We start from the raw sequence: 27,420 nt of genomic DNA, 5'->3' as shown, positions 1-27,420 counted from the left end.
TTGCTTTGGGGCTGTGATTTTTGAAAGGTTCAGGACCCACACACAAAACCTACATGATGAAGCTTGCTCACTCCTACTTAATAAGCTAATAAGCTTCACCTTGAGAAGAAAAGGAGAATCATTTGACTCCTCCAGGCAGAAATTGCCTTGCAATGCTTGTTTGCTGCTTTCAAAAAAGATCTAGTGAGATACATTTTGTGCAGGCAATAAATTGGACATCTCATAGCCCTGAGGCCATTATTTCTTTTCCACAGCTGGAATAGGCTATGCTCTCTAATTCCACATCCAGTTTTGTTTTCCATTCATAGAAGTCTCGCAAAAGACTACTATTCTCAATTTGTTCAAAATGCAAGGATAAAGAGAGCCAAACTTTTAACTCCTATGGGAAATGCTGCATTCACTGTTAAATATAAGTTGTTCCTGTACTTTATCTGCAATGCATCATTCAACAGAAAACAAGTTACTTGAAATGCCACTTTGAAACATCTCTCAAAACCTTTTTGGATATGAACCTGGAACAGTAATTAGTGTAAAACCAGCTAAACTCATTACAAATCATGGTGAAGTGCTCAGACAACTATTTTTAAGATATTCACAGCAGATGTTGACAACACAGATTAATTTAAAAATGCAGTTTTCATAAGATTGTGCTGGTTCAGTAACTCATGAATCTATGAACTTTCTTATTTGTGTCTCAAAAGATCTGAGATTTGGCCAGACCCTTGACATATACCAATATTTTAAAAATCTGATCTAAATGCTACAAACCAGTTCTTGCTCAACCTAGCATCTTCCAGATAGCAATACCCATAATTCCCAACCAGCATGCCCAATCTCGAGGACAATGAGAACTGTAGCTCAAGCATATCAAGTTGGGGAAGTCTGGTATCAGTGGCTAGTTTATCCTCTGTATGATACATCTGAAATGTCAACATGTGATCCTGTTGGAAGAAACCTCTGTGATATACTCAACTTCTCTTATTCCAAGTCACCATACTTTGTGAGGAATTTGGACATCGATAATTGCATCTGCTTAGAGAATTAATTATAGAAACAACCTTCATAGGAATCATAGAATGTAATATTGTTTTAAAACGATTTTACCACTTTTATTCTCTTTTTTTCCTTCATAGATAATGAAGAAAATGAGTAACATCTATGAATCAGCAGCCAATACTCTGGGAATCTTTAGCAGCCCCTGCCTGACCAAGGTAGAATTGAGAGTGGCCTGCAAAGGCATCTCAGACAGGGATGCCCTCTCCAAGCCAGATCCCTGTGTCATCCTGAAAATGCAGTCCCATGGACAATGGTTTGAGGTAGGTGTCCAATTATATAGTTGTATAAACTCTATCTATCTCTCTTGCTTTGACAATTTGATGCAGTAATGCCCATGGCTACTATTCCAAACCATCTAACAGCTGGGGTAGGAGGGAGCAACCTGTGGCTCAAGGCTGCCTGTAGATGCTAAATGCTTCATGTGATCTCCAGCTCCCCTGAAGTCATGCTACTTAATAAAGAGAGAGAAATTTCATACCAAATTGTTCACTGACTTTGGTGATAAAAAGACAAAAGTTGTGTTCACGGCATATATTTATTATACCTTCAAAAGCAAAGAAAAAGACTTGAACTTGCCCAAAGCCACATTTCCTCCTGGAGATGAATGACATCATCATATTATTCTTCCAGGACTGTCCCCAAAATTAACAAAGAAGAATAGCTCCCAACTGCTGCAAGGATGCCCACTTCTGATGTAGGGGCAGTGGGTAGTTTTTTTTATTCTATGTCAGTGGCATTCCTGAGTTGGCAGAAAACAATGGCAGCAGGAAAGTTGCTATCTCCATTGCTAATCCTAGCCTGCCTTTATTGCCTTTGTTTGCCAGTCATCTATCATTTCTCCAGTGGCAACTGGTGGCAGATAGATTTTGTATATCTTGGGGTTGTTCTTGGATGGTGCCCAGATAAGGGAGAAAGCCTTATTTTAATACAGTGGTACCTCTACTTACGAACGCCCCTACTTACGAAATTTTCAAGATACGACCAGCTCCGGCCCCAAAAATTTACCTCTACTTATGAACTTGCCTCTACTTACGAACCGGATCCGCGGCCATTTTCCCTGCTGCCCCGTGGTCGCGGCTTCCTGTGGGCGAGATCGCGGTAGCAAGGAGACGTTCGGTGAGGCTTGTGGTGTGTTTTGTGGCATTTGGAAGGTTTTTGTGGCGTTTGGAAGGTTTTTAAGGTTTAAAAATAAAATGCATATGTTTCAGAACTGTTTAGCCGTATTTACATTGAACCTTATGGGGGAAATTTACCTCGGGGTGCGACCAAATTTGGAGGGCAGATTAGCCATATTTACATTGAACCTTATGGGGAAATTTGCCTCATGGTGCGACCATATTCGGAGGGCGGAACGGATTAACCGTATTTACATTGAACCTTATGGGAAAATTTACCTCGACTTGAGACCAACTCGAGTTGCAACCAGAGTCACGGAACGGATTAAGTTCATAACTAGAGGTACCACTGTACTTTTTTTTTTTTTTTTAATCTGCGCTCAGTCGTTACCGACTCTGCAGTGACTGCTTTGGACAAGTCCTTTGCAGTTTTCAAGGCAAAGTGTTTCGGAAGTGGTTTGCCAGAGCCTCAAAATGACTTCAGACTATTTCATTAATGGACTGGGGGCCAGATGAAGGTAACTTCATGGACACAAGGGAGTAAACTGCTCTTGTCAAGGAATTATTGTGCTATGGTTAGGTAGAAGTTGGGCTGGCTGAGGAAAGCCAATATTTTGAAAACATAGCCATATTGGGAAAACATTGATATGGGACTATGAAAGGAATACATGGTTAAGAAACTGGTTAACTGAAATGCAGTAATTTATTTGGGGGAAAAAAAAGAAAAAGAAGAAAAATGAAGTATCTTCAATATATGCAGCAGTGGGTTTAAATTGACCCTATCTGCTAAAAAGATAGCTGGCCTAATCAGCATAGGAACTCATCTAGCAATACAGAGTACAGATGGATTTGGGGCTGTCAATGCAAGGCAGTGAGAGGAAAGTTCCAAATGAACAAGTTAGTTAAGTCCATGTATTTTGTTTGCAGCTGACCCTATGGCTGATTAGCAGATGGTCAGAAGCATGCAGGGCTCTGGTATAGACCAAGAGCATTGCATGTAGGCTGGGAATTTAAGATTTTAGTCCTGGCTGCATCATTTAATACAAAGAAAAACTTCTGTTGAGGAAAGGGATATTTGGAAAAGAACTGCTGGCAGAGAGATTGTTCCAGATGCTCTGAATGACACAATGGTCCCAATCCAGCTCAAGAGCCAGCATATCAGCTGTGCAGTAATTATTAAGCACAGCATATTTTTACCCTGAGGCAAGCAGTGGGGATGTCCTATGGCCTTTGAATTGTTAGTTTCCAGTCTTGTTATCCAAGACTGCATGTTCAATTAATGGTGATTTTTAAGAGCTAAATGTTGAACCCTGGAAGTGGGTTCTCCTTCTCCTGGTGGCCTCCAATCTTGCATGGTGTCTGTCCTTTTAGGCAGTTTTGAGGGAAGAAGAGGACATTGACATTTAGTTTCTGAGAACAACTTCCAAGAGGACATATTTCTTTCTCACTCAGAAGCCTTCTTATAATCTTAATCTTGGGGTAAAGTAGAAAAATCTCTTAAAATGAATTTATCCAGAGATCATTTTCATAGACTACTAGATCAAGGCAAATAGAATTGGGGGGCAATGAATGATCTCAACAACCCTATTCTACAACATACTTAACTGGGCAGTTGAGGGGGAGAGGGAGAGAATTTTGTGTTATGGGAACACCAAAAAGGATGTTCAGGCTTTTAATCCCAAGGGGTTTACATTTAGATCAAAAGGGACCCAGTCAGCTACACCCAGTCACTCATAAGAAAGGAAAACTCATATTTTATCTGAGATCACACAAGTGTAAAATGACCTTTAAGTTGGAAATAATTTTAAGATAACAAGATTAAAAATAAAACCAACCCAACTGGTTAATCACCAAAGATAATGAAAGCTTTTTTTTTCAGTTGTTACATAAGGCCATTCACTTCAAAACACATTAATTAACTAAACAAATGCCACTGCAAAAATATGCCTTTAGCAGGAAAGAATGATTCTGACATCAACAGTATGACTTATAAACATTCATAAATGCCTTATGAATGTTATTCCTTTTTTAAATAATGCAAATATTTTGTTTAGGTATGTGTGGGTAGAAGGTTCATGTCTACCTTTATATAGTTTTACATCAGTTGGTACAATATTAATAGATTGACATATCAAGAGATGTAGTTAAAATTGTGAGGTTTGAGGAAACATGAATCTATAGAGCAGTGTTTCTCAATCTTAGCAACTTTAAGACATATGGACTTCAACTCCCAGAATTCCCTGGCCAGCCATGCTGGCTGGGGAATTCTGGGAGTTGAATTCCACACATCTTAAAGTTGCCAAGGTTGAGAAACACTCCTACAGAGCAATCCTAAATAGGATGGAGGTTGCCGGCCAGAAATGGCTGACGCTTCGGCGGTTCGAGTCCAGCCTTCGCGTTAGCAGGGTGAGCTCCTGTTTCCTCCCCAGTTCCTGTCAACCCAACAGGTCGAAAACTCACGTGAGTAGATAAATGGGGACTCTCACTCCGGTGGGAGGAAAAATGCTGGGGGCGCTTGCACGGGAGTTGGGAGCAGTTGCCAGTAAGCGCGAAAAACCGTGCATGCCCAAAAAGGGCACGAAGCAACGGAAACCCCGCCTCCTGCGCTTGCCAGCTGGGCTCTGCTCTAGGAAGGAGGCTCTGGCAAACCACTTCCGAAAAACAATTGCCTTGAAAACTGCAAGGACTCGTCCAAGCAGTCACTGCAGAGTCGGTAACGACTGAGCGCAGATTAATAAAAAAAAATATATATATATAGCAAATGGTTAAACCTGAGTATGATATTGGAAGGTCTTCTGACTTTACCACTTTACCTCCCTCCCCCAATTACTTTTCATATTTGCTGTTTTCCTTCTCACTGAAACAAGTGGAGAAAAATATTGATATCAGCTTCAGCCTGGAAGAGTTTCAGGATCAAACTAGGGTCTGTTGGATCCAAGAGTGCCACTGACAGGCCACAGAAGACAGACTCAGTGCCAATGGGAGTCAGTCCATGGTGCTCCCGAGTCAGAGACCTTTCTGCATTGATTTAAACTGGAGTCCTGTATGACAGACAGATTCCTCTTCTATTGATGTTCTCTTTGCTGACAGAGCAGCAAAACTGCCCCATCCTAAGTCCCCTGTTTTCAGCAAGATTTTCAGACTGTGCTCCAAGATAAGCATTATCTAAGAAACTCTCAGGAAAATACTTCTAATTTAATTCACAAATATTCTTATCTATATTTTTTTATTTTGAATGACCTTAAGTATAGATGATGCTGTTTTTATAAGATGGCAGTAGATGAAAGTACAGAAGTCCTGGGAATAAAAAGTCAGCTGTCTTGGGCTTTAAGAGCATGATTCATTCCTATCATTTATGAAGAATCCATGAACAAAATTATTGACATTACAAGAAGCTGATGTTTGCAAATGTCTATTTGGAAGGGTTTGATTCTCATTTCAGATTTTGTACAGCCCAGACTGTATCCATCCAATATATTTCACAGTTCTCTGAATAGATACCATTCTTGGCAACTGAAACGTATGGAATGCATGGTTTGAAACTGAACACAGATTTAAATAATATATATAAAGGCCCAGTTTGAGCAGGCACTTGGGGGAGAGGGATCAGTTTATTTTAAACATTAATAGGCTATTAAATCTATCTACTGATGCATTTATTTCCCATGGAGGGAAAACTGCTCGTGCAATTCAGTGCCATGTCACTAAAGTTCAGCAATGCGCTTTTGAAGGATTCTGGAGATCACAAAAATGGTCTCAGGGCCCGCACGCAGGCCATAAGCCATGGATTGCCAGACCAGTGCTAAGAATTTGGAGACCTATTGCCAGTCAGATTCTGTCTGGGCAAAAATAATTAATATCCAATTTGGTATAAGCTAGTTTCACACTGGGGCTATCCTCATAACTGTGAATTGGATAGATAAATATAATGTCAGCTGCAGATGTCATGTGTGTACTTCCCTTTAAATAGAAGGCACAATACCTTGGCAGATGGCTCTGTCATGTCTGATTGTAAAATGAATCAAAACCTGGCATGCCTGTTTGGTGTTTGGGGCTTGTGGTTTTGATGCAAAGCTGTTAACAGACATGACCGTTTTAGAAACTGGGAGAAAAAAAGATGATTATTTTCCTGAAGTGATTTGTTTCCTGATAGCAGTCAAGGCAGGTTACCTTGTTATCTAATGAAGTTGTTCTGGCTGCTCTCTTTATTTTTCAAATGCAGAATAGATTATTCAACTGCTTTTGGGAGATAACGTGCTAAACAGCAAAGTCAAGAATGTTGAAGGGGAAAGTACTGACCATTGTTATCAACGAACTGTCAATTTCCTGTGAGAAAATCATCTCAAATATACTACCATTGCAGAAATCCTGTAACAACTCGATTTGAAGGCAGTTGTTCAGGGGTGGGTGAGCACCTTTGACCATTGATTGAATGATCAAAGAAAGTTCTTCTGTAGCTTCTGCTACCTGCTCACTCTGTTCCCTGGCCCAAAGTAAGGTGCAAAGCAAGGATGCCACTGCTCCAGAAACTCATACAAAGGTCTGCCCGATTGCTTTGTATTGGGCTGGGCAACATGAAGGCCTCTGCCTAATTTCCTGCAGTTCTTGATCTTATTTCAGAATCCCTCTGTGGAATCAATTCAGGTGTGTGCTAAGAGGAACCTTACCTTTCTCAAACAGGCCGCTGGTGCAGAGAGAAAAGGGTGTCAGAAAAAGAGGGAGAAAGAGGTTATCAGCAAAAAAAAGGAGAGGGTATCAAAAGAGAGAGAGGAGGTAACTCCTCACATTCTTGGCTCTCACTCATCAGTGGAGATGTGGTTCCTAGGAGATTATTTCCAAACATAGTAGAAAAAGGCATGAAGGCCTCCCGCCCAGTCTTCATGAGAGAAAAAGAAGAAAAAAAAAATCTATGAGATTTGGGAGCATCTGCCTCTACTATTTCTACTTTTTCTGAGGTAAACTTTTTAACCATTATGGGGATCTAAGAAGCTGGCAGGCACAAGATTTTTTTTGTTTCTTTATTAATGTTTAGAAACCTTGTTCTGGTAGAGAAAACTGGGAACTACCCTTCCTTCCCAAAGATACATTTTAGGTAAGATTGAGGAGTTCAGGTTCCCAAGAGCTGAGGTGGGGAGCAGCAGATTCCTGATAGGCCATGCCTTCCTTGATACAGCTCACAGGAATTTGAACAGAGGTGTTTGCCTATGGGACAGTGCTGTAATTATTGCATTTCAGGTACAGAAGGGCCTGGGAGAGAAAATTCAAAAGGAACGTGAAGAAGCAGAAGGCAACATCCAAGCAAGCTGAGGGCAGCCATGAGTAGGGTTGGGAAATATTAGTGCATAAATATTCCACTTGTCAAGTTCTGGAGCTGATCATTAGTACTGTAAACAGGAAGGGGATCATTTTAGTCCTGGACTTAGTTATCTCACAAAACGTCTGTCACTTCAGTTGAGAAGCCATAATGTGTTTTGTGGTAGGAAAGGATAATCCATTTTTAAAAATAAATAAAACAGATGTCTCTTGAATATAAATGCTTAGCCAATGCCTCACTATGGGATGTTTATTAAAATATTAAGAAACCCTGCTTCAGGGACTGATATTAGTCACTATGAGTCCCAGCACACTCAAATTGGCTTAGGAACATCTGTGGTCCCCTATCATCTGTTACTTTGTGGTCATTTGGGACACCCTTGAGATTTGGAACCATGGACCCGAGCCCTGAGATTACTGTAATAGTGTCCAGAGAAGAATCTTTGCTTTAATTCAGCTGAGAATCTATAAAAAAGGATCATGTCCTACATCCCATCATTTTTTTCCCCTAATACTAAAAACATAAAATGGCTTTAAAATGACAGGCTGCAATCCTATCCTCACCTGGGAACAAGGCATAATGAATTCAGAGGGGTTTATTGCTAAGTAGACTTCTATACAATTTCACCCTTAGAATGCAACCCTATATTATACTGGAGATAGGGAACTGTCACATTTTGCTGAACTACCATCTCCAATGTTGCTGACAATGAAGGATGTTGGATTTAATAGATTTACTTCCTATTAATACATAAGAATGCACTGTTTCTGAGCTAACCTTGTGCCCTACTGGGCATCAAGCCTAACCTATGCCATGCAAAGAATTTCCGTTACTGAACTGAAAAGTACAGTAACTACTAGTAATAGTACTACTACTCCTGCTACTAGGGAAAGAGTTGATATCTGGATAGGAATAGGAATTGCATTTTTATTTGTATAGTGATTCCTTAATTTGCATATGAACATGCACAGCATTTATGCAAATTGGTGTCTAATTTTATATCTAGTTTCATATTAATTTTTCAGTGAGTATGAAGCATCCTTTATAAAAACCAGTTCTGCTGCTTGTTTATATTCACTCATGGTTTGAATACAAAATAGCAAACAAAGGCATCCAGGGTAGCTTTTTAATGCTGTCCCTTTGACATGCTGCTCTGTGGTGAGGTATTTTGTGTGTGCTGCCTTATGTCACAGATCAGCCTGCAGTATGATATGTCTCTAAGATGCTGCCAAATATTCTGCTCCTGTTATCCCAGGCCCACGCAACTTCTGCTCTGCCAGTTTCCCTGGTTATGTTGGCCTACCAGCTGCTTGATAAAAGTTGTGGTTTTATGGCTCTCTAGGGCTAAATAAAAATTGTGGCATGAATATCAACTGCCGGGTAGGCCAGAAGCCGCTATATGTGGCTTAAAGGCTTCATGAATCTCGTATCATGAAGTTTGTAGGTCTATTGGTCTCAAAGTAAGACAAAGATCAGCGTGCAGTATTCAATAGGCTTTCATTTAATTCCATCTTTCTCTTCATGTTTGTCCTGGAACGGTAACCATTCGTTAGTCTGTGAGCCTGTGCGTAGTCTAACTTGCCATATCCATCTTGGAGAATGTAGGATGGTTGATACTTGGAAGAAGTTGCATTTAGAACAAAAGTTTATCCTAATATATGAATCCAGATTGACCTCCTGGATAGAATGGGAAAAAAAAAATTCCCCCCTGTTTTGAAGCAGCAGCAACAAAATCAAACAAAAGTAATCACAATTCTGAAAGGTAGACTTCCCTGCCTTTAAAAATGTTAGTTGTGAGAAAAATAGGTTTTCTATCCATTAGTTCACAGCTTGTAGGTGCTGCCACATTAAATCAAATGTCTTCTCAAAATTGGTCTTTTAATGCAACCTCTCAGCAGGAAACTTTTTGTATCGTGACTGCTTGAAACTGCAAAAGTTTTTAAAGCAATAGTACAGGGCTGGCTGGGACTGTTATTTTGCTCTTTTTTCTGCCCATCATAAACTATAAAATGGTTGCTTTCCCTGCCACACCCCTCCCTGCCTCTGACTAGTTGTTATGCTTTCAACAAGATTGCTGTGGTATGTGTTGACCCTTATGGACCTTGTAGTTTATCTGGAATGTAAGCCTAAAAAGCAGTTTAAAGCTTTGTCCACCATTATTTCTGATCCTACCTATACTAATTTCCACATATTTATAATACAGAATATACCAGTCAACTGAGAACTAACCCAAATCAGCTTATGACTGACCTAGAACTGCTTCACAATACAGAACTTCTAAGTATTTGCTTGAATATAATGATTTTTGTTAGGCATGTGAACTAAGCATAGTGAAACCAGCATTAAAAAAATCCTACTGCATCAATGTGCAGATTTAAAAATGATCAATTACAGCCCTCTGTTGATGACTCAAATTCCCTGAAGGAAGAAAGTGTCTGTGTCATACATAGTGCTAATCAGAGTTTCCTTACTCATGGTTTAAAAACAAAACAAAACCACAAACTCCCTCTCCCCCCAACAATTGGAGTGGATTCACACACTAGCTTAATCAATAATCACAACCCACAGGCTTCCAATATCTATTTTATGTTTCCCAAGGCACCTCCAGAGGGGATCAGAATTATTAGCTTGTTTTTTTCACAAGGATGGCAGTTTTAAGGAGCAAAATGGGTGTCTTTAAGCCTTAGATATATTGCCGGATGGGGGCTCGCATCTGTGGAGATGGCTGGTGGGGTGATGGGTTCTGGCTCCCCCCCCCCCCCGCATCTTGAAGGTGTTAGTGCTAAAATATATAGGGGATTTTTAGGACATTTTTAATGTATGTTTGTATTTTAATTATTTATGGATTTTAGCCACTGTTGGAGGGATTGGTGTGTTTTTTCTCTTTTGTTATTGTGAGCCGCCCAGAGTCACCCGTTGGGGGAGATGGGCGGCATACAAGTCTAATAATAAATAAATAAATAAAATAGATATATTGCACTTCTTTAAACAAGTATCCCTTGAAAGGCTTAAGGCATCCATTAGGCCCCACCCCTTCTACCCTTGTGATGGAAAATGTGATTCTACTCACTTTATAGATTTATAGATTTATAGGTTCATGGTTTATATACCACATTGGCTGGTTCATATACCACCCTAAGTGAAGAAATCATAGAATGGCTTAGTTTGATGTGTGTGAATCCATTCAGTATGAAACATTTTGACAAAATTTAGTTGCCTACTACAAATAGTTTTACGTGAATACAGTATAATATTGTTTGAATGAATCAGGTTTTGGCTCACAGAAGAAAACAGTGAAATACTTTAAAGCCCTGAATTCTATGTAGATATTAATCTTTGTGTAACAGTGGGAATTACATAGATTTCTAGGTAGTGTGTACACATGCACTGATTTGCACATAGGCTGTTTTCAGGGAGGAAGGAAGGAAATGATGCAGCTTTTACTCCATATAATTAGCAGATGACTTATCTATCACAGAACTATAACTTCTCCTGGATAACTTACTGAAATGTGTCTTCCCTGCTTCCCAATGTCTTCAAACAATACCAACCCCCTCCTGCAAAACAACATCCCTGATAGAACCCATAACTTCTCTTGAGATTACAGGCTAAGATTTATGAATTTGGAAGCATTCATAAAGGTGGATATATCCTCAATTAGGCTGTGGTGTGATAGCGGTGCTTTACTATTTGAAAACCACAGCGTGTGCTCTGAGAATTTATCATCACAGCTAGGAACATAGATTCAGTGAGAGGAAGGGTTTTGTGTAGATCTCAATTTAACCATCACAAAGTTGGCGTTTTTGATCAGGCTGGATTCATAGTGAAGGATGATGCATTGAAATATAATAGGCATTTGCTTCTGAAATATGCTTGGTCATCAAAAGCCTTTGCCTGCTTATTCCTCTACTATTGTTCAGTGATAGAAAGAAATTTCAGGGAGCTGCCTCTTCAAAATGTTAAGCTATACTTTATAGTTGACGATGTGAGAGTAGCCCCAGTACGAGAGGCAGGGAAAACAGGAAGAGATAACAAATTGTGAGCATGGTGAAAGAGGAATTGCTGGTTACCTTTCTCTAGCCACAGTTTCTCCCTCCCCATTTTTGAGCAGTTGCTTTTCCCAGACCATTGGGAAGAGGGAGCATAGACAATGATCTCCTGGAGGAGCCAGTTAAAGAGAGAAAAGCAACTGGATGCAAAGGGAGGCAGCCAACTCACCTTCCGACTTCCTGGCAGCTTCTTCTGCTTGTCTATCTAATTCATATAATCTCTGAAACACCCTGGCATCTCTTGAAAAAAACAAACAAACTTCTGATTATTTTAAACACCTGAGTGTGAAATTAGCTCTTCAAGACCAAGCAAGAGTGCCTTCTTGGAGTGTGATAGTAAAACATACATGGAGAATGCCAGATTCAGTCTTCCGCATCTCCTGAAAAGACTATGCAAGTGGGGGACAAGAGGACTGTACCTCTTAGGGGGAAGAAGCATAGCTCAGTTGTAGGATACCTTCTTTGCATCAGAGGGGTCTGCAGGATCCAGCACTTTCATCACACTGACATAAAGCAGCATTGTGCCAATGCGATACACACTCCACCCCTTTCAAATATGAATGCAGTGTCACCATGTATGTACAAAAAGGGCAGAGCTTGCATTATGTCAGCATAGTATTGCTTTCAGTGTTTGTCCTTCTTTGATCCCACTATGGACGTCTCTGCTTTGCATACAGAAAGACCGAAAGTTAGTGACCCATTTTCTCCCTGAACCCCCTTCTCATGGAGCAGGGTTGTAATGGATGCATAGATTAGGACAGAGCTCCAGGATTTCCCTGAGCAACATTGAGATGTGGTCTGTTGGAGAGCATGGGTAATAGATTCTCCATGCTCTGGCACATTAACAAAGTAATAAGATGTGCAAGTTTAACTATTTGTCATTAAATTATCATATAAGAAGTCAAAATGCAGGAGGAATAATCAGTTCGTTTCCTTTTGATGACTTGCAACTTAGCAGCTTAAAGGGGAACATTTCTTTTTAAGATGGACTATGGTTGAACCATAAACAAAATAACCAATCTACACCATATTGGTTACCCAATATTGTATAGCATAATCAAGGCCATACTATGAACACATTCAGAATCCCAAAGCCATTATAGGATGAGCTCATCCAATACCCTGGCCCAAAGGCCTGGGGGGAAAACCAGGTTTTCAAGGCCTTATGGAAAGCTAAGAGGAATGATGGATTGATTGATATGTGCTATCAAGTCATATTCGACTACTAGTGACTACATAAATAGATGAGGTCTAACAGGAGTGGGGGACCATCCAAATCCTGGTGTGTGTCTATTTCCTGCTCTGAACTAGGGATAGAATCAGGTTTTAAGGGCCCATTTAAATAGGGCCAGGATGACGTTCTTATGAAGGTTTATTAATTTTATTTGTACATTGAATCTATGCAGTCAGAATGAACACTATTGTGTTTAATAGAACTTATTCACAAATAGTCTTGCACAGCATTTGGTACCAGAATAACTTAAAACCACCGGTCTTCAAATTAATGTATTTGCAGTCATGCTGATCCTAACAAATTGGTCATAAAGCTATGCACTGGTGTTAGCCTGTGTGCTGTACATGTATGTTCCTGAGTTGTGTGTATGCATACACTTTCTGACTTTATTAGTTAGGAGTGAAATTAGTTAGAATTCCATTTGCTTTGAACTACATTTTGATATTGTATTTATGAAACTATAAGCAGATTTAATTTTCCCTTGTCTTTTGAAATAAGCCTCCAAGCTAAAGGTCTCTAAAGAATTTCCCTGTAGTCTTTGTATAAAATTGTGAATATTTATTGGAATGTTATCTTTTTTAAAAAGGAATTAAACTGGGTGGTTTTTAATGAATGCCATATATTAAAGTAATTGTCTCTTTATCAGTATGTGGCCTTTTCTTGTTTCACCATTTTAATGCACTGTATTTTTCAAGCAGTCTAATCAACCCCTTGAATAGGTAAAAATGAATTTTGCAGAATTACAGAAATATTAGGTACTCTTAGACAAGAGGTCCCTTGACAATGTTCTTTAACAAAAATTGAACACTTAAGGCTTACACTTGCATTGTTAACTATTTTGCAGATCATTTCTATCTGCTGTTTTTATTGATGATAGGTTAGACGTTCCATTTGGAATCCTTTCCTTTAGAGAATACAGGTAGTCCTCGCTTAATGACCACAATGAAAATTTGTTAAGTGGGGCAGTCATTAAGCGAGGCATCATGTGACCGCACCCAATTTACAACATTTTTTGCAGCAGTCGTTAAGCGAATCATGCAGTCGTTAAGCAAATCACACAGTTCCTCATTGATTTTGCTTGCTGGAAGCCGACTGGGAAGGTTGCAAATGGTGATTACATGACCACATGACGCTGCAACTGTCATAAGTGGGAGTTGATTGCCAAGCACCCAGATCATGATCACGTGACTGTGGGGGTGCTGAGATGGTCGTAAGTGCAGGTACTGGTCATAAGTAGCTTTTTTCAGCATTGTCGTAACTTCAAATGGTTGCTAAATGAATGGTTGTTAAGCAAGGAAACCTGTAAATAAGAGTTAATCTAGTTATAAGTGAATCGTGTTTTTCCAACGGCTAAAAGATGCAAAATTCTTTGATTTATTAAAATAACAAAGTTCTCAGTGTGACAATATTATGAAATGGAGGTTCTTTATAATTTCATTAGGGCCCACCTCAATTTTTTTTCATGGAATTTCTAGATGTATTTTACAATGATTTCCTAGTTCTCTTCAGATCAGTTGGATAAATGTAAGAAGAACATACATACCTTATTATGGACACTTTTTTGAAATGTCTTAGAGCAGAGGTGTCAAACACGCAGCCCACAACACACCTGAGTGCGGCCCAAACCAGATTTATATGCAGTTGGGGAATATTTAACAAAATAAAATAAAAATACAGTAAAACATAGATAATATTACATTTTAAAATAAATAATAATAAGTTTAGTCACCAACTACCATAAAACTTCAGACTCATGAGGAGTCCTACACAAATTCGCTGCCTTGGCTTAGCTGCAGCAGTGAGAATTGGTTGCCACTGCTGTGGCGTGGACTCCACGTGACAGGAGTTCCCTCTCAGAGTTGGCTCTGAAGCAGCCCTAAGCAACCTTGCTCCTGCAAGAGCTTCCAAGTGCACAAAGGAGTATCTCCCTCCAAAACTGGTTGCATTCTTTTCCCTCCTCCCTCCAAAAAAGGTTTAAATTCCCTCCTCCCTCCAAAAAAGGTTGAATTCATTTCCCTCCTCCCTCAAAAACAGGTTTAATTAATATCTGTTGAATTTTGGGCTGCACAAAGTCCATGATTGTTGGTAATTTTATAAAAAATTCAAATTTAAAATTAATAATAATTGAAGTTTAAATATGTTCAGAATGTATTCCAAAAGAAGAAAAGAATGGGGAAAAATGAAAGAGGGCAATGTAAATACTTTTTGTATAATGCTTTTGATAGAATAGTTTCTGGCAAAAGATGCCAAGTTTCTAGCGAAGAATATTAGGCTAAATATTAAAACAGAAAAATGTATGCTTTTTAAAAATCTATAACTAGTTCCTATCTGATTTTTATGCATGTATGTAATAAACAGATACTGTATATATAAATACACATAACATTGAAAACAAATAGTCAAATTTGTGATAAAGTGTTTCTTTTTTATGCAATAGTATATCTAGCTCCTACTTGATTTTGATGTGTTGAAATACATAATATTTAATATTATTGAAGTATATAAACAAGTGTGGTTTTCTAAGTCAATATGCAGCCTGTAGGGATCCTTGTGTATGGTTTAGTGGCCCCCGCTTCTAACTGAGTTTGACACCACTGTCTTAGAGGAAGAACTTATTCTAGATAAGAAATATTCTTATAGAGATAAGCCACTTTATGGAATCTAAGAGAGCCTTGTGGACCAACTTGTTCATTCTCTTGGCTCATTCAGAGCTAGATCATGCCAAACAGATGACAGTCGAGACAAGTTTCCAGAAAGCATTTATTCCTTTAGATAACTGATTTGCTGCTGAACTGCTTTTATTAGGGCTGTACACAATGTGTTGTTTGAAACAGTGAAGCGCTACATCTTCAGAGGCTTAGCAGATGCCTCCCCCCATCATCTGAGCACAGAGTACAGAGGCCACTGTTGCTTTGATTGTTGCTAATGGAGCAGTGTATCTTTCCTCACTCTTGCATTTCAACACCAAGAAAAGGATTTGTGTTCAAAGCAGGGGCATCCACAGACTAGATCAAAAAGGTCAAGATGGCAGCTGTAACTCTGCAATTGAAGTTCCTCCCTTTTTGACATGCCTTACAGACTCACAAAAAGACCTGGGCTTTAATCACATGGTAAAAGTCTCCATCTTGACTTTTTTCTACCCTTTCTGCAGATGCCCCTGGCTCAAGAAGTGGCAAATTTTGCCATTGTTTTTTATGAAGCTGTGTTTTTAATCATAGTGAAAATGACTAGATGCAACTTATTTTAGTTATTTATCTGATGCTTTTATTGTCCACATTGATTGATGCAGGCAGTGCTTTCCAATATTCAGTGGGTTGAATCCTGTCTTAGTCTGGCTTGCTATCCTTTTTTTGAGTGGAATTCAGTTCCTGCTGATATCTTGGATACATCCATGTCATTTTACAACAACAGTACAGAAGTGGTTGCCATTATTTTCTTCCAGGACTTCTTTTTTGATTTCCCAGTCTACAGATGTAGTATTTCCTGATGGTGTCACATCCAGTACTTACCTGATCTGAGCTGTTTGAGCTCCAGGTTGACTAGATACTGCCCCCTAGCTAGGCTGGCTTAATACAGAACCATTAGTCTTTACTACTTTGTATCATTGATTTCCATAGGTCTACAGTAAGTATGACTAATCCTGAATACAACTCAGGACTAAGGGAAAATATTTTCCAACTAATCACAAAATGAGGGAACTTAGAGCTTCTTCCTTCTGGTTTCCATATTTGAAACCTCTTGTCAATTAACAAAGGATATACAGTTTGCACTAACATTCACTATACCTCACCATATCTTTCTAGCCTTGCAATCCAGAGTTGCTTCCACAATATCCATATACCACCTTATACTTTGCTATTAGTTCATTCTCACCTCTGTTTTTGAGGATCTCATCAATACCATACAATCACAATTTTATCCATCTTCCCCTTCCTCTTGACTATGTATATTTCTTTTGCAATTTGATCCTCATTCATTCTTTATATATGACCAAATTACCCCAATATACTTCTTTCATATGGCTGTTCACTTTTACATTCAGTCCATATTCATTCAACACCTATACCCTTTTGACCTTTCTCTTCTTTTTTTCTCATACACATATTCAACTTTTAGTTTTCTCCTGTCATATCTCTTTCTGTCAACCCCACTAGGTAGACCAAACCAGAAAACCAACTCCACAGGAAGACCAGAACTATATTTTATTGAGACAGGCTGTAATAACAGAAACTTACAAGTCTGATTGTGGTGCACTTCCTCTGCTTCTTATTCTCCAGTGAATCAGGGAGGCATCTGCCTGAGCTGCTTCCGAATAATATCTTGTTTCCTAGGGCTTAAAGAATGATTCAGCCCCCTTTGCCTGGGTAATGGTTCTTGCGCATTTCTGTCAAGGTCACCTCCCTTACTATCTACAGTATACTGTCATACAACAAGCGGGCAGAAGCATGCTGTTACAAACGGCCATTTTCAGTTTCAACAAAATTGGTTCCTTGAAATAGACTACGTACTACCCACAACCTTTGTACAAGCATCACAACATTTCTCCATCCATGTTTTCATCCTTAGTAAACAAGGTATACAGATTCTTCATCCACTTGCTCTAGTTTTTCCTCGTATAACTTGCTATCACTTTTCTCTGTCAAACACAACTACTTGGTGTTGGGTATCCTAATTTTCAAATCCATCTAACGTTTGCTACAAATCATTCATGTTCTCAGCCAACAAAATAACATCATCGCACTGCATACAAAGGTAAACTTAAGTTCATGTCTCCACTCAACACACACCTACTGTCACCACAAGCATTCTTTGTAAATGTATCCATAAATACAGCCTCACACATCCTGTGTTCCTGATGGGTTGAACATCTGCTAAGCATTCCATCATATATTCCTCCTATTGCATTCAGCATCCAATCTTCAACTCCATGTTTGTGCAGAACATCCCACAATTCAAGCCCTACTTTATCTTATGCTTTCTCTAAATCCACAAAAGTATAACCAACTTTCTCCCATTTCTCTATGTTTGGTTCACCTATACAGTATGTTAGATCAGTGTGTGGGGGGTTTATTTCTCTGTTCAGTTTAATGAAAGTCTGTCATTTGGCAACTGCTTCAACATTAGCAAGGCACTGCTGTGGTCTGGAAGAAATGCGATGCATCTGACATGTATTGCCTAATTTATAGATTTAGGATGTACAGGCAAAATTCTAAGGCAATTTGCTACTTTGTTCAGCAGCCATCCTATCTTTGCTGCATTACTTAATAGTGTGTGGACATACGTGATGTCTGTGATGTGATATGATATGATATGAAATTGATGAATATGTGTTAGATTACTTTCTTCTCACTTGACATTCTGCTTGATTTTGTATGACTATGAATGATAACTTTCCGCAGACATTGGGCGAGGATGTCATGTGAATCCACATAGCTATATACTGGCAATTAATTGTCCTTGGCGTAATAAGTTTTTTTAGTGGATGTGTTATTGTGTACTCTGATGTGTTTAATCCCATGTAAGCTATCCAGAGTCACCTAATGAGTGGGTGCCCTTAAAAATCAAATACTGTAAATTAATGTTTGGGATGTGAAAAGGTCTTCAGCAGCTATAGCCTTTTGTGGCTGTTCCCCCCCCCCCACACACACACACACTTGATTGCAAGGGCCTCTTACAAACAACTAAGAGGGAAGAACAATGCTATAGTCACACAACGAACATGAGTTCATCTCTTTGTTCCTGGGTATTCACCTGGGCTCCATTCATGTGCAGTTTTCTTTGCCATCCACTTTAACCTATTGTGGATTATGACTCAACAGTGAGGCCAGGCAAAAGTCCCCAATTCACCAGAAGCCTCAGGCATATGAACAGGAACATCCGTACCCTTCCCATTGATCAAATGGGATATACACGTGAGAAGTAAAAGCTGGGTGTGAGAGGTGCAATCCAGAATAGGAATTTTCTCCTGTAATTTAATAGGACATTTGGGTGGACTATTTCTGGTGATGTTGTCTATATGAAGAATGCATATGAATGGGCTCCCTTTATCATGAAGAATGCTTTTGACTTTCTACTGGATGGGGTTGGCTTTGCTCCTTCCACTTCTTTACTTGGAAATATGGCCAAGATAGGTATCATTTAAGGGACAATTGAATCATATAAATTCAGAAAAGAGAGTAGTCTATATAAAGAGAAATTTAGGTCTGCTACTTGCATACTCTTAGGGGAACATACTCAAAATGATTAGGATCATTTTATTGGATAATGAAAACAAATCTTCTGAGATTTGGGGTGTTGTTACCATTCACTGAAGATAATTGAAAGTATCTTGCTAAATGGGGGAGAGTTTAGCCCCAAGCTTCAAATGAAGTACGTAGATTCCCATGTTTAGTTTTACATGGATACATACACTTCCTTGCTTTCCTTATTAAAATAAAAAAGTAAAGAGAATCTCAGATGGGCTTTCATTTTCTCCACATTTAAATTGTACAGATCTTGCTTTTTTGTTCTCTGAATCACAGTAGAGAATGTTAAACTCTCAGGATTATTATACTCTGTCTGGCTTTATGCATTCAAAGAAATGTGGATTGTTTGTTTAAAAACATGGCATAGGTAGTCCTCACCGACTGCAACTGGGATCAGCAACTCCACTGCTAAGCAGTGCAGTTGTAAAGTGAAATGTCATGTGACTGCACCCCACTTATGATGTCAGTTCATCAGTGCTGGCTGCAGTCGTTAAGCAAATCATTCGTGGTTGTTACGTGCAATGTCACGTGAATGTAACTTGCAACTCTCTGATGGCTTCCCCACTGACTTTGCTAATCAGAAGCTGGCTGTGAAAGCTGCAAATAGCAATCACGTGACTGTGGGATTCTGCGGCCATCATAAATGCTTACCGGTTGCCAAGCACCCAAATCGTGATCACGTGGCTGCAGGGATGCTGCAATGGCTGCAACTTTGAGGACCAGTCATAAGTCTACTTTTTCAGCACCGTTGTAACTTTGAACAGTCACTGAACAGGTGGTTGGTAAGCGAGGACTACCTGTAATTATTACCATCCTGTTAGTCATGACTGACCCTGAGCCTCATTGGCCTCTAGTGCCACTTAAGACTATCTGTTCACCTAGTCTTAACTTGTACTGGTGCTCATTTGGATAGCACTGTCCTGTGTTTATAGTTCCAAGTATACGATTTTAGAACTTTTATTGGATTATTCCATTTATAATTAAAGCGATTACTAATTGTTTTAATAGTTTTCAAAAATTTAGTTGAAATCTTTGCATAATTAAACTATGGTATATACAATTAGACCAGATGAGGTCATTGCTCTTTTACTTCTTGAGACCCTGAAATACAACTATAATGTGCTTAGCCACACATTTAGAAGCAACTTCTATGTTTCAAATAGATATTCAATTTCTATTTGAATTACTATTTCTATTTGAATGGTTGAAGAATACAAGTGATAACATAGTTCAGGACTGATAAAAGTATAGTAAGAACTCACCTTGTTACTTTAAAGAAATCTGAAGTCTTCATCAGCAGATGAATTCCATTCCAGGTGTTGAAGAAGCAAGCAGAAGTGATCTCAGGACTACTGACTATACTTTGAAGAATCCCACAGAACTAGAACAGCCCAAATACTTTTCAAATACAGTAGTCCTTGTATTTGAAAAGGGAAAAATGGGAGGACCAAAGAAACTACAGACCAGTTAGTTTAACATCTGTCCTATGCAGATACTAGAACAGATTGTTAAGCAGCATGTCTGTGAACACTTAGAGAAGAATTACCAAGACCCAGCATGAATTTGTACAGTATATATTGTGTCAAACTAACCTCATATCTTTTTATGACACAGTGTCCTAGTTTGGTAGACCGAGGGAATGTTGTGGATGTAATATACCTTGATATAGTGAAGCATTTCAACAAGTGTCTCATGTTATCCTTGTGGGCAAGATGATAAATGTGGCCTAGAGAGTATTGTGATGTGGTGAATTTGTTAATGGTTGAATAATAACAATCAAAGGAGGCTTGTAAATAGTTTAGCATTGACCTGGAGAGATTTATTGAATGGGATCATCCTTGGCCCAGTGTTATTCAACTCATCAGTGTTATTGCTTAGCTGATGTGACCAAACTACAGGGATTTGCTAGTATCTTAGAAGACACAATAACAATTCAATATAACTTTGACAATCTGAAGACTGGGTTATATCTAAGAAGACAATGTTCAACAGTGGTAAGTGTGTGCTGATAAACTACTCAGAACATCTGGCTTTATGACAGTGCATATGAGAAATATCTAGTGGTCTTAGTGGACACCCAGCTGAACATGAGCAATCAATCTGATTCAACACTAAATCAATGCAATCTTGGGCTACTTTAATAGAAGCATTACATCCTGATCACAGAAGTAATAGTTCTACATATTCTGCACTGGGCAGATGATATTTGAGATATGACAGCAGTCAACAAATGTTTAAAAGACTCCCCTGGGTATGGCTTATGTCTGGTGAAATTAAGAGCAGGACAAGGATGGACAGATTAGCATTCAGAGAAAGGGAAAAAAATCCTGACAAAAGTAAGAGCAGTTATGCAGTGGAATAATCTTCCCGGAACAGTGATAGACTTCTCCCTTGCTGGAGGCTTTCCAAAAAAGCTGGAGGCCATTCCTCAGGGATGGTTTCGTAGATTCCTGCACTGACCAGGGGGTTGGACTAGATGTGTTTATACCATGGTGCCATGGATTTTCAGAGTCTAGTGAAACCTACTGATTATTTCTCTGAAAAATCTATTTAAATGCATAAAATAAAATATATAGATATAGATTACATTAGAAAAGGAAACCTATTATGCTCAAATACAGTTATTAAAATATTAAAAATGAACCAATATGTAATATAGTAATGTATGTGCTTCTTTATTAATCCGTTAAATCAACAAGACAGTACATTTTAAAAATAGGCCAGTTAAAATTTAATTTCCTGTTTTAAAATATTTTTCAGTGTAAAGGCCAGTTTGGTGTAGTGGTGAAGGCACCAGACTAGAAACCAGGAGACCGTGACTTCTAGTCCTACCTTAGGCATGAAAGCCGGCTGGGGGACTTTGGGCCAGTCACTCTTTCTCAGCCCAACTCACCTCACAGGGTTGTTGTTGTGGGGATAAAAGGAGGAGGAAGGAGTACTAGGTATGTTCACCGCCTTGAGTTATTTATAAAAATAATAAAGGCAGGATAAAAAATCTAAAAAAAAAAGGCTGTTGTTTGTTTAGCTTGAATAAGGAACTTAAACATATATGTCATATTTTTTGCTTTGATTGTTACAAGTGTTGAAAATCCTGATTTGCAAAGATATGTTGTTGCAAATGGAATGAAATAATTAAAGTTTCCATAGCTTGCTTTACAAGGTAAGGATAGTTTTTTCTCAAAGAACATGAGAATTCCCCAAGATTTTTTGAGTAAAACTCAAATTGTATTAATCTTTTGTCCTAAGATCAGTGAATTCACCTTTGGCTAGGTCAGCATCATTGATACAAAAAGGAGTGCATATCCATGGTTCAACTTTAATGCCATCAAGGTAGAAATAGTTTTGAAAGCATTCTGGAATATTTTCAGTGTTCACTGATTTCTCTCCTCAGAAAAATTAATGGTCAATGCAGTTTGCATTTATTCTGTTATCAATTTCACTTTTGGAGAAAAAGGTACTTCACAAAATCAAATGTATACTGTTTTTGCTTTTTTAGGATATAATAATTTTAGATAGTGAGATTCATTGAAGTTAACAAACTTTTGAGTCTTCAGGCCATCAATTAATTTGTTGCCTACAGTCAGTCATAGGATGAGATGGTTAGATAGCATCACTGAAGCAATGAGCATGAAACTGAGCAAACTCAGGGAGGCCTGGCGCGATATGGTTCATGGGGTCACGAAGAGTCGGACACAACTTAATGACTGAACAACAACAGTCATTATTGAATGAAAAGCTAAATTTTGGTTAGAGGTTAGTGAAAATAAAGTTGCAATTTTTTTCTTATCCAAGTTCACCTATCTCCTGAAATCTATCCATGGATCTCCAAAGGGCCTATTCACCCCAGCTTAAGAGCCACTACCCTGTACCTTTGCAATTCATACATTCACTGATTCTATTACTCAGAGAAGACAATACGTCAGCAACTCGTGTGTCTCTGTCTGTTACCTAGGTGTACTGATGGGAACTTTGAAATCTCCTGGTCTTTTTTTTAAATGGTTCTTTATCATTAAACTGGACATGTTTAAGGGCTTCAAATCTCAATCTTTCTTGGTAACACATTGAGTGAACCAATCTCTTTGGCTGGAAAGTGTTATTAAGCCTGTTGATAGAAATGTTTAGAAATACAAGATAACTTAGGACTTACAACGGTTCACATATATTAAAATGCAGTAAAGAAGTCCCTGTGGAGATTTTTATGAAGTTTTGTATAAAATGGGTGTATAATCTGTGGCCCTTGGAAGCTTTGAGTATGTCCTCAGAGCTAAACTGGATTTTTAGATTTCTGGGGGAGGTATGGCGAACTGAAGGCAGCCCTGTGAAAGCAACCAATGACTGCCACAAAGACCAAAGAACCAGTGAATAGACTGGTTCCTTGGAACCTCTCCAGATAAGGACAGAATTAAAGATTGCCCACATGTGCTCTGGATGGCTGCTCCTCACAAGGAGACCGTAGGACAGCAGTTTTCCATGGGTTTGAGGTCTGGGAGACAACAGATTAGCCATCTTGCTTGCAGCTGTGGCAGAGAATTTTAAAGGACACTAAGCTTGCAAGCCTCACTTTCTAATCACTTTCAAAAATTGCTTATTAACTATTTTTAAGCTATTAGAGACCTTTGGACCAACAAGTCTGAAAACGTTGGGTGAATCTGCCTTCAATCCTGAATAAAAGAAAATTTTAATTATAAGTTTAAGAATTTAAAGGGTCTGAAATACAGTAAACAGCAAAAAGCCAAATAAGATTTTGATCTTAGAAAGTTATAAATGGACTAAGGATGCAGATAAAATTAGAATACTGACTTTTACAATAAGATTTTGGAATTAATATAAAGAACAAACAGCTTCTTGTGGGAAATAGATTCTGTTTTGGTTTTTATAAGACAAAACAAAGATAAGCACTGGACACTAGAGGGGAAAAAGTTTTTAGGTAGAAGAAAGATTTACAAACCTGTAAAATGTTGCAAAACTTTCTAACAATGAAAATACTGAAAGAGACTTTTGAAGCATGCAGTCAGAAAATAGTAGCCACAATATCAACAATGTCAGTAATGATGTCTGCTTCTATGGATAGACTATGTCCAAAAGATGTTACTGAAGAAATGACAGATGTAGAACAAATTTTATCTCGCAAGATAGAGATGGTATCAAAAGTGGATTTACAACAGTCAGGTCAAGAGAATGACTTAGGAAATGATATTTCATTGGGTCTATAAAATAAATTTTAGGCTTTAAAATTTAAAAGAGAAATATAAATGTCAAACCAAGAGAGAGTGACCTGGATAATTTTTTCCTATTGGGTTTACAAAAGAGGCTTGTCAAAGCCTTGAAGAACTCTATATGATGGGACAAAGAAGAAATGAAGAGAAATCAAATCCTACGACAATGTTTGAATGAACTAAAGATTAGGACTGTTAGAAGTAAAAGGAAGGAATATAAAGTTGTTGTTTTTTATCAAGGTTAAAAAATATACATATTGTTACCTCTGGCAACCTTTTACAGATTTTTGCTGACACTAGGACTGAAAATATGTTTTATGGATTTGTAACCTTAGAGGGGGTGAAGAGTCACTAAATCTGTTTATTCTTGTTGTGATGAGGGTTGGAGCTCATCATATATAACTTCTTTATATATTTCTTTTTTCTTATTATATTCTTAATTTTCTCTTTCTTCTCTCTTTCTATTTTTTCTTTTTTCATTGCACTTTTTCACTGTTCTTTCTATTTTTTCTTTCTTTAAGTTTAGTTTGTATTAGATTTTACTATTATAATCAAAACTCTTAGTAAAAAATTTAAATATATATATATAGAGAGAGAGAGAGGGAGAAAGAGAAACTAAACTAAACTAATTTTTAATGGAATGGTATTAAGTACACAAGGAAATATTATGTTAATTATATGTACATAATCAAATTGAATTGTACATATAATTAACATAATATTTAATGTAAAATATACATTAAATTTCATTCAATTTAATATTGTCCAGATCTTGCCTATTTTTTAAAAAGTAAGCCCCTGCCCCCTGGCATCCTATTCGAAAACACAGTGTGACTCTCACCTCAAAGAAAGGTCATGCGTCTATAATGGAAATGCTTCTTAGCCAGGCAAGTTGAGATTAAAGGAAATTTCAGAATGTTTCCCACAAAATTTCCACTCAAAAATGCTACCCCATGCTGATATTTTTAATATGGCATTCTCAAAATTTAATGTGGTATTCAGAATTACAGCAGTGCACCAGAATAAATTCTACCCTGAATTGACTTTGCTCTCTGTGTCCTGGTAATATTGAAAGCAAAATATGACCATGCAGTGTTAAAACATCACACTGGTTTGGGATTATGAATGATTTAGCAGAAATGAAAGTGGGCAAGCATTCATTTTATTTTATCCCCCCCCCCTACCTGAAGGGGAGAAACCCCTTATGGTCTAGGACACACGTTTGGAATTTTCAGAGGACTTTGTGGGCACACTCACATGGCTGCTAACAAAATCTCCCTTTATTGGCTGCTCAGAATATTCTCTCATCCCAGACTGCCTTTGTTCTTTTGGACAGTTATACATTCTTCCAAAGAACATAATAATATAATATAATATAATAAATATAATATATACTATATGTTTATTTGTTTATTGGGTTTCAAGGCTGCACAATTCCAAAAAGAGTCTGAGCTGCTTATAATTTTTAAAAGAAAATAATAATAGTAATGATAATAATAATTTTTAAAAAAGAACATGACTACCCAGACAAAACCACATGAATAACATAAATCAATAAGTAAAAAATTGCCAGGGGGTCCCCAAACACTCTAATCCGAGGATGGGGAACCGAGTCAGATCTGAATAGAAAGATCTGGAATACTTGAAAGGTATCTTGGGGGGGTGGTGGCAGATTTTATTTTTTTTAGACTATCTACACTTAGAGGAACTTATGACTGTTTACTAAGAAAATTAATGTTAGATGGAGCAGGGAGTCTAGCAAGTGTCAGGGGGTGTATTTTCTAAAAAATGCCTCTTAGGGATCTGTGAGATCCTAAAAATATTTTTACACAGTAAATAAAAATAAGGATTGATCTGAGCCCCTTTTATTTACTAAAAGAATTAAGGTCAAGTGGGGCAGGGAACCTAGCAGACAACATGAGAGGTATGTTGGGCACCCCACGGGCACCATGTTCCCAAAGCTGGCACTACCTGATCAAAACTTAAGAAATCTTGTTGCTGAAATTACGATAATCGTGATAAAAATCTGTCTTGTATTCCTTGAGTAAAACAAGTATACAATCATCCTTGGTATTTTAGAAGTTGCCAACCCATTTGATTTTTCTCCAGTAAATTGTTGTTGCTCCACTAAGATTACGTCCTAACATTCTGACAACTTAACTTCTATTGTCTTTATCTAAAAATAATTCTAGCCTGCTTTGGAATTTTGAAAACATGTGCAAATGTAATAATTTAAAAATAGGCTTTGAAATTTCATTTTATCTTTTGGCAATGTTGGTTGCTATGGTGTTCAAGTAATAGGTTGTGATTTTTAACACTGAATTAATAACTACTTCTCACTCACAGAGAACATCTAATTATACATATTCATGAAAAACAGTGTTTGGTATTCCAGTGGGAGAAGGAGAACTATTTTCTGTACCGTGTATACTGCATCTGATTTAATGCATGCCTCTGTTTTATAGATTTTATCTCCCCACCCCACCCCAAGTTTTCAACTGTCCAAAACTTCAGGATCTATGACTTTCTTTACTTGTCCCTAGTGGTTTGTGTGGAAATAAATAAAAGATAAATTCAAATGTGTGCATGTATTTATTGTCAGGATACTTGAGGACAAACTATAATAGATATTATTCACATTATTAGTTATTGTGTGAACAGTTTTCTAAAAATAAAAAAGGCAGACCCATTACTGATGAGGTTTCTACCATAGGGCTTATCCCTGCTTTAACACTGACCTTGACCCGTACCTTCATAGGTGACCAGTACTTTCATACTGGGGAGGAGGGAATCAAAATTGCTCCCCACAACCATCCACGTGAGGATCTTCATCAGAATCCCATCCCCTTGTTTTTGAAAAGCCACTTATACCATTGTTAATTATATGAATGATATCTTCTCTAGCTCCCTCCTTTCTGTGGATATATGCTTACAGGTGTTGATTGCACGTGCCCTGCCATTAAAAGGGCAACTTGGAATTTGTTGATAGTCATAAGTTATAAAGTTCTGCAAGTGTTAGTAATTTTATCTATGGGTGTGTACAAGAACAAGAAAATCCTGCTTCTGCTAAGTGACCTGATGCATTCAGTAAATGCATAATGGGGGAGTGAGATTGCACCACTTAGTCATGGTCATAATGCTGCTGTGCTCTTCTGGCCATGAACCAAATGTGCATTCAAGTTGCCAGCCCT

The 27,420-nt window shown here is 38.1% G+C and overlaps 1 protein-coding gene across 1 annotated transcript in view; it reads left to right on the top strand.

Moving 5' to 3' along the window:
- The window catches only part of CPNE4 (copine 4), a 195,043-nt gene that overhangs the window by 52,783 nt on the left and 114,840 nt on the right, over positions 1-27,420 (top strand). Inside the window, exon 2 of the mRNA XM_088150532.1 lies at positions 1,134-1,316. Within this exon, the coding sequence (XP_088006658.1) occupies positions 1,137-1,316 (180 nt within the window). The 5' untranslated portion in view covers positions 1,134-1,136. The remainder of the gene's footprint in view (positions 1-1,133; positions 1,317-27,420) is intronic.

The sequence above is a fragment of the Python bivittatus genome, unplaced genomic scaffold (genome assembly GCF_059951505.1).
Source record: "Python bivittatus isolate LINGU-HERP-01145 unplaced genomic scaffold, Pbiv_v1 ctg000610_np1212, whole genome shotgun sequence".
NCBI lineage: Eukaryota > Metazoa > Chordata > Lepidosauria > Squamata > Pythonidae > Python > Python bivittatus.
Note: the sequence above shows the minus strand (reverse complement) of the source record. Positions and strands in the feature narration are given on the sequence as shown.